Source organism: Erpetoichthys calabaricus, chromosome 5 (assembly GCF_900747795.2).
Source record: "Erpetoichthys calabaricus chromosome 5, fErpCal1.3, whole genome shotgun sequence".
Classification (NCBI taxonomy): domain Eukaryota; kingdom Metazoa; phylum Chordata; class Cladistia; order Polypteriformes; family Polypteridae; genus Erpetoichthys; species Erpetoichthys calabaricus.
The window spans coordinates 115,199,063-115,208,240 of record NC_041398.2 but is presented as its reverse complement, the minus strand read 5'-3'; the positions used below and the strand labels follow the sequence as shown (position 1 = coordinate 115,208,240).

General features: G+C 38.1%; 1 protein-coding gene across 1 annotated transcript in view; it reads left to right on the top strand.

Moving 5' to 3' along the window:
- Positions 1–4,863: 4,863 nt before the first annotated feature.
- pgm2 (phosphoglucomutase 2) overlaps positions 4,864–9,178 on the top strand; it is a 51,884-nt gene continuing 47,569 nt past the window's right edge. Inside the window, exon 1 of the mRNA XM_028801987.2 lies at positions 4,864–5,105. Coding sequence (XP_028657820.1) covers positions 5,031–5,105 — 75 coding nt within the window. The 5' untranslated portion in view covers positions 4,864–5,030. The remainder of the gene's footprint in view (positions 5,106–9,178) is intronic.

Here is a 9,178-nt window from a genome sequence, read left to right as displayed (position 1 = left end):
AAGGAGGCTGCCACCTAGTGTATTGGGCCTGAATATATTTATCAGTGCTCATCTCCCACAGACCTTCCATTGTTAAGTCCGTGCTCATCACAATATCCAGGGGCCATATACACAAGTGCATTTACCGTTACAACACAACTTTTTTACTCCTGAATTCAAACAGCATTACAACATGTAATGTTTGCAATTAAATAGGATGCAAGACAGAATCAGAGAAAAATAAAGAGGGTTTCAGCAGTATACTGTACATAGATAGCTGTAGAAAATTGCTGGATTGCTTGCTAATGAGCTGACATGTGAAAGTTTTCTTCGCCTGGTGAATCATAAGCAGTTCTGTGTGTAGTGTGTTAGTTCTGCATGGCAGTTAATTAAATTGTAACTTTTGCTTTAATTCTTTCTTTATTTTTGCTAAGGGGCTGTGTAGGGCATTTTTGCAACAATTCCTTCCTATTTCTAAGTGTTTTTGCTCTCTTTTTCACTTTGTGTGTGAGTAAAGGCAAGTGTTTAATGACTGCAGAAAAAGTAATTGTTTTTACATTTTGCAGCATGTTGGGATCATGAAGCAGAGACCAGGGTTCAAGCACTGTATTGTTATCTTTGACTCTCACATGCCAGTGTCATGCACTCATGGACCAGTGCCCCCTCCCCCCGATGTCCAGCCCCCTCACTGACCAATGGCTCTCCATTAAACACCAATCTCCCACCTTTCCTACAGCATTCAAAGCTCTCTGTTGTAAATGTACTAGGTTATACCTTGTTTATTTCAGGCTGTTATTCCAGTATGTTGAAATACAAATTTAGTCACATCAATTAAATGCTTCCAGGGCATGATGTCCTAACTGTCACAACCTGACCCAAGTGTCTCTGGATCACACAGAGAACAAAACATTTTAAATATGCAATTCATTATAGCAACATTGATACAAGCAATTCTTTTTATGTATTTCCAATAATGTAAAGAAATTTCACATTTTAAAAACAATGCAGTTATGCAACCTGTTTTAATGGAGTTTGCTTATAAATCCCTAAATGTATGTTTGTGGAGCACATGGGGATGGGGTTTGGTAATCTGTTAAAACCCACGTGAATAGGGAAAGAAAATGCAAATGTAATTAAAAAATGATGTAACTAGGATTTGAACCTAGGAGTCTGGAAGTGAGAGGCAACAGCACTAGCCACCATCAGAAATATAACCGTCAACCAGCGGATGTCCGTGTGTTATCTTTTTATTCCTTGTTTACACATGTGACACTAAATTTCAACTTGAAACCTGGTTTTACATGTGCATTTCAATGCTCATGTAAAATATAATCTCAGGTTATATTTATTCTTGTTAACAATGACATTCTTGACTAACAATGTTATCTATCCATCCACTTTCCAAACCCTGAATTTGTATTTTTCAGTAAATTCTTAAAATACAATGCTACTGTGAAATAATACATTAATTACTGCAAAATAACTTTTTTTTTGAGTGACAGGAAAAATTGTCCACTGTCTTGAAATAAAATTGTGCTTTAAACTTAATTTGGGTAGTCTCTCCAGTACATATTATTTATAATATTTTAGCTAATAATATGTATAATGACCAACACTAGCCCACAAATGCTTGGAAATTACCTAATGTAATACATGTATTTGTTACCCCAAATTTCTGTTCTGGAAGAAGCTACTCATGATATGTGCTGAATCAAAACCCCCATCAAACTGCAAACTGCAACAAACAAGGTAAAACACCATTGAAAAGGCCAGCAGAGCAGTGTTCCTTATGGACATTGTTATACTCAGTCTTGGGCCTGCATATTATTCAAAACAATAGGCAAACAAATCTGGTCATAGTATAACTTACCAAGTTAACACTGGTCCCAGTTGTTGTTTGGAAAAATACTCAAGATATCTGACACGGTTTGTAAAGCCTGGATGTATTGCCTAGTGAACACTGCCACCCTGCTGACAGTCTTCAGGTTCAGTGTTATAATGCATTATCTGTCAATAGGCAGCAACTATGTCACTAACAGACAGTTTCTAAAAATTACAGTCAGAAAAAAAAATCAACCTCACTAAAAAGAAACTTTATGGGCAAAGGTAATAAAAAAAATCTTTCTTTTAAAACCAAACGTTAAACTGTTTTGTCGGTGATAATAAAACAATTTGACATTTTCTAATTTTAAAAGTTTGCACCTGATATCGTATTCCTAAAAACAATGTTTAAGGTAAAGTGCACACTGAAAAATGGTATTGTTGGCTAACAGAAAAATTTCATTCCTTGCTTCTGTCAATTCTGTATATTCATATACATATAATATCAATGTGATTTCCTAATTATTTGAATTATTTTCAGAATGAATTCTGGTTGTACAAAATTTATAGAATTTCCAGACCTTACCTATTTTTTGCCAGGGTTTCATTTTTGAGCGAACTCCAACATGCCTTTATAAAATAATCAATGAATAAATGTCTACCTTTCCAAGATAATGCAACTGTATGTTTTATGAGGTAACAAAAATCACTAAAAACATAGCCTCTAAAGTGCCAAGGAAATAATAACACCAAGTCTATAAAAAGTAGCTGGGACTTTTTATCACTGGTCAACTGAAAGACCAATAACTGGAACTTGATTAACAATCAAAATATACAGACATTTATTCTATATTTTATCATAACCATTCAGTTTTTATTTGACATAATCATATAAATCACCAGTCACACTCTAAGACTATTTTGTTCATGTTTCCATCTTTGCAGATTAAACCTATTTTCTTTTATAGCCTGTTGTAGATAAATATACCGCTGTGCTATAATATTTCCATGTTACTATTACAGACTGAACAGTTCCATATGTTCCTACTTCTACTGATTCCCCCCGACTCTAAAGCAAATGTGGTAGATGTGTTTTATAGGTACTGTATTTTAAATAATTTGTATATCTTTCTTAAAACACTAGCATGACCGAGTTTTAAGAATAGCAGTATATGCACAGTTTCATAATGCAATCTGAAACTTTGTTAATAATCTGGGGTCAATTTTATTTTCAATAGGCAAAACAAAAGTACTTTTAGGTGACCAGGTGAATATGCAAGGTAAAAATTAGAACAATTCAATTAAAATACAATTTGTGGGACAGTTAACTTACAGCACTTTAACCTTGGGCTGCACATGAAGTTACTACACATATTTTTTATTCCACCACTCTTCATCCCTTTATGTGAAGTTCTAAACCTGGCCTGTCCTGTCCTAAACCCCCCTCTTGACTTACTCATACACTTTCCACATATACTGTTACAATTTCTGTTCAAATGTAAGCCAACACAGCGGAACAGGTGCCATCCTTTCCCCGAAAGAGTCCCAATGAACCTATACCTTTCTATCCTACTCCAAGGTTTGAGCCACGTTAAATATTTTAATGTCCTCAGTCTTGCCAGTACTGCTGTGTGGGACAGGAAGATCTTCAGAGACTACCCTATTAATTCTATACCTCAGCCTGGTACGTAACTCTTTCCATTTTGACTGCAGAACTGCCATCCTGCCTTTATTTATGTCATTCCAATGTAGTCAATGACATCTAGATCCACCCTTCTGGAGACAATACACCGTACAAGAGGGTCTACTGCTGGAGTGAACCTGCATTTCAATGCCTCTACAGACTAAGTCCACCACTATTACTACCTGTCTCTCTTTTGTGAACATGTTTTGACATGATATATTAGTTCGCGAGGTCCTGAAAAATCTTTGGCGTTTCATGTCCTGGAGAGGGGCGGCACGGTGGCGCAGTGGGTAGCGCTGCTGCCTCGCAGTTGGGTGATCTGGGGACCTGGGTTCGCTTCCCGGGTCCTCCCTGCGTGGAGTTTGCATGTTCTCCCCGTGTCTGCGTGGGTTTCCTCCGGGCGCTCCGGTTTCCTCCCACAGTCCAAAGACATGCAGGTTAGGTGGATTGGCGATTCTAAATTGGCCCTAGTGTGTGCTTGGTGTGTGGGTGTGTTTGTGTGTGTCCTGCGGTGGGTTGGCACCCTGCCCGGGATTGTTTCCTGCCTTGTGCCCTGTGTTGGCTGGGATTGGCTCCAGCAGACCCCCGTGACCCTGTGTTCGGATTCAGCGGGTTAGTAAATGGATGGATGGATGTCCTGGAGAACTGCACTTGCGTTATTAATGAGCCCTGGCTATTGTAATGAGCGTCCTGTGCCATTAGGGGTACCATCCTGTGCCTACCTCAGCCGGGGCGCTATGGGGTGTGTGACCTGTGACCTGTAACCTGTAGTGACAACGAGACCCGGCTCACAAAAACCTAACAGTACACTGCTGCAAAATGTTACAATCGTGTCAGTTTCTTTAAATAAAAATACTATACCTTAATGTGGTAAGTGCAGTTTTTAGTAACTTTCTAGTCTCGGGCACTTTTGGATTAAACGCCATGGTTTTCTACCCACTACGAACACCTGCCAGGACAAAAGTAACAAAAATTGTAACAATAAAATGCACTTTTCCTTACCACTAATCTGAGCCCGTTGCCACCACTACACACATCAAATCAGCTACAGAGCGGATGAATGGGTTAATTAAATGCAGGCGCAGAAACTAAGAAACGGTCCGTCCAATCAAACAAGTATTACTTTACCGTAATTATTGAAGTAGAATAAAAGCTTAAATTTAATGTAGTAAGAAACAAGTTATAAATTAGGTGGTTTGTTATACTATCGCTATTTTAAAATTTATCATTTTTAAAAGTTCCTATTTTAATCGAAGTTCCCAGAATATATAGTTTAATAGACGTACTACAAGAAATATTGTATATTATGAGCATTACGGTAAACAAAAGGCAGGTTACTGCGCAAGTTCACGGCATAGCTCCACCCTTCTAGAAGCTGTTGTTTCGCCTCCCCTTGCTTTCCGAGTTTCTTTCTTCCTTTTTTTGCGGTGTTATTGGCGGAAGCGTGTGCGACCTCCTCCTGTCATTGATCATTTACTCCCTAACTAAAGAAACGTCTAACACCGAAATACTTGCTGTGTATTAAGAGAGGTCAGAAACTACGATAATGGCTAAATGCACCCCAAACACTGGAAATAAGCAACTGGATGAAGCCATTACACAGTGGCTTCAGTACGATAAAGTAAGTGGCGGCTCTTTTACTCGATTATTGACAAACTCTATCAGTTTAGATTTATTGCAGTTTTTGATTCCAGATTTAATTTATGATGAGTCATACATAACATACATTAAAGGAAAACAACATTCAATTAATATTCTGAAGTTGCATGTTGTATTACAGAGGTAGCTGGCTTGTGTGATGCACTCACTTGAGGGATGGGCTGGTGGTTGACATAATATCATTCGAAATACTTTCTCGTTCAGTGAATTCGTGTATACGCAGACTTGCATGATTTAGAAACGGCTGCCCTGACCCCAAGCTTGATTTAGGCTGGGTGGAGAATGCTATGTCATGTCAGTATTAAAACGATATCCAGTATGTAACTGTTGGTGTAGTTGGGTCACTGACACGGTTGGATCAAGTGTGATTTTTTTTTTTTTTAAGCACGCCAGGGCAAAGTCTTTATTTGCAGTCGAATCAATGTCATTTGAGTATATGCGAGCCTTTTTTTAATGCACATACTCGGTCGGACATGGCAAGCATCGGGTAGATTTAACAGCAAAAAAGCTTAAAGTCAGTGAGCCGATAAGTATAAAATGCACAAAATACTTTCTTGCCATTAGTGGCACAGTATATTTTTAAAATGAACGGTCTGGATGATGATCGTATTTGCTGCAATACAGAATGCCCCATTAAATAATTTGTAGCTGTCAAAATACTTTCCATAAACGTTTGGTGCATGAGGTTTAATGTTTAAGATCCTACGTAACCTGACAAACATTCCTTGTGACAGCAGTCATGGGATACTAGTTATGCTAACTGTTACATATGATGTATTTTAAAAATCTTATTTTGTACATCTATAATTTTGTTCATGAAATAATCAGAATAAGTGAGGCATAAGGTTCAAATTAAAGCCAGAAATTAACCCCTTACTGCATTAAATAATAAAAAAAAGTGGCAAGTTTCATGCTTTGAGCATCCTGGCTATGGTTAGCATTTTTGTAACTAGTCATTGGACTTGCACAAGTTTTATTACCATGGAATGAAAGGTTTCGTGCACTCTTGAAGATTAGCAGGAAACGATTTTTGCAATTGTATTTTATTACATGAATGCGAAAGTCATGCCACGTATAAAGTAGAACAGGAGGGAAGAAATTTCTAACCTTTTAAGTTTATCATCTTTTAGAGAAATGACATAATGCTATATGTGTTTGTAAAACTATGGAAAGAAATGAGGACAGCACCCACAAGCACATTGAAGATAGGGCTCACTAAATGTGATTTAAGGTGGTGTTTGTTATCTGATGCTTGTTTTTGGCTAGGTAATATGAATCATACCATGCAGCAGTCTAATGGGACCTTGAGACATTGACCAAGGATGTAAATTTAAGACCTTCTCAAGGATACTTCTTAATTTCTCTTAATGTGTCAATAGTGTGGTTTGGCTACAGGAATAAACCACAGTAACGTGGAAAGAACATGCAGACTACACACACAATGTATGACTTGAACACAAGACCCTAGGCCTGTCTGGTATCAGCACTAGCCACAGTCACCATGTGGACAGGTGTTTGCTGAACAGTAAGAGGCCAGCAAACAACTGAATAAATGGTATCAACATATGTTTTTTAATTTTTTTTTTTTTTGCACCAGGACCTCATTGAAACAAGGGCATCATACTGTTGGCTTCTTTTGAACAAAGTGGGAGGAGCGTAAGGCCTCCTTAGTAGTTTTTTTTTTTTTTTTTTAATTTAGCACCATCAACTGCTTCTCCTCAGCAATGGGTGAAGATCAGGATGCCACTTAGCCCATTATTATCAGTGTAATACTTGATGCCTTTCTGATACTCATTTGCTTACTTTTTTTTTCTTTTAAATTACTGTGATTGCCTTTATGGGAGCAAATGGCCATGTACATTTTGTGCCACTTCACTGGCTTGAGCTGCACAGCCTTAACTGGGAAAAGTTAGAACCAGAGTACAAATGTGTAGCGTTAGACCTGAGTGTTATTCGGGCCACGAAAACTTTTCTAAAAGCGTTTGTCCCGAGTGTCATTTGGGCAACTGTAAAGATACGTTTTACATGAGATTTAGAACCAAGAATCACCCGGGCTGTAACAGTGCTGCCAATGCTGCCGTTCTTTTGAGAAATTACGTTTGAGTGTAGGTTTTCACTAATTATGAAATATCTGCAATTTACCAACAACGAAGACTTTGATGAGAATACCTATCTAGCACCCAAACTGAAGAATATCTGGGAGATATAACAGGTGATTGTTGTAAAATTTCAGAGCGCTTACATTCTGGACCATGATGTCAGCATCGATGAAAGTCTCATGGGTTATAAGGACAGACTGTCATGAATACAGTACATCGTATCAAAAAGAGCAAGATTTGACAAAGTTATATGAACTTGGTGAATCTAAAAAGGGATACATTTGGAATTCGGTATTTCCAAATTTAGCCATCCACTGAAGAATTGTTTTCCGATTTGGGACATCACCATTAGGAGGAATGCTGAAGTGCGTTCGGAAAGCGCGTTGCGTAATGATGATGGATTTGTTGTTTTTTAAGAAAGCTTTGACAGCGAAAGCATGATGCGGACCAGACAAAGATATGTTGCCGACTGAAAACTACAAGGGATCACCTATCAAAGGACCTCCATCCCTACCCACTCGGCTGCCTCTACCTCATGCAATCACCATGAGAGATGTGGTATGTGGTACTTCATTTTGGCTCATCCTGTGTGTGTGTGTGTGTGTGTGTGTATATATATATATATATATATATATATATATATATATATATATATATATATAAAATATACAGAGGGTACGGAAAGTATTCAGACCCCCTTCAGTTTTTCACTCTTTGTCATATTGCAGCCATTTGCTAAAATCATTTAAATTAATTTTTTCCCTCATTAATGTACACACAGCACCCCATATTGACAGACAAAAAAAAGAATTTTTGAAATTGTTGCAGATTTATTAAAAAAGAAAAACTGAAATATCACATGGTCCTAAGTATTCAGACCCTTTGCTCAGTATTTAGTAGAAGCACCCTTTTGAGCTAATACAGCCATGGGTCTAATTGGGAAAGATGCAACAAGTTTTTCACACCTGGATTTGGGGATCCTCTGCCATTCCTCCTTGCAGATTGTAATAAAAAGGTTTTCTCTGTAACAGGAGAAGGGATGAAATAAAGGAGTAAGAGGGGGTTGGTCGCTTCAGTGCAAAACCAGCTACAAAGATTGGAATGTTTGGGATGATAGCGAAAGAATGTGCAAAAACTTCTTTCTCATAAAGGGTTTCAGAATGTTTTAGGGAAAGGTTAATTAATGCAAGATGTTTTTCTGTAAGTTGTTTTGATGTCTCTAAGAAGGGTTGTTTTAGGCTTAGTAGAGATAACACATAAGATGTCCCGTGGGAAGAAGGTGTGCAGAAACTGATCACTTCTGTATACACTGCTTACACGTAAGCCATTTTGGGTAAGGACACTCAATTAGTATATAAGGGAAGGTTCCGCCCTCAGTTTCTTCGGAAGCTCAACCGTGGGGAACGTGCACACCGCCCGGTATTGGACCAGGCTCACGAGTTGATCCTCTGACGAGACTGACACGCGGGCTCCCTCAGTCTACTGGTCTAGGATGATGGCTCTGGGTCTTTTGATATTACTGTAAGTATAGTATAAGTCATATATATATATTACTGTAAATCAATAGTACAATTCCTATATCTGCATGTATATTGCTATTATATTGTATGTAACTGATATTATATTTGAACAAGTAAACACAATTGAAGTATTGGACCTTTCCTCTTTGATTCCTGCCTGCTTATTTTCTCTTAAAACCTTGGAACCATTTTCCCAAACTAAAACATTTTGGCGTAGTCGGTTGCAGGATTTTGGGGAATCTGGTAAAATATTGAACTATTAAGTGAGGCAAAGGAAATCAGAGATGTTTAAGAAAAAGGATAAAAACCCTGGCACAGCTCCTTTACCTCTCCCAGGCTGGGAGGAAACGGTATGGGAAGACTGCGCCAGAGAATTGAGATGTGGGGGGGGATTAGCACAATATTGGCAGAGCTTG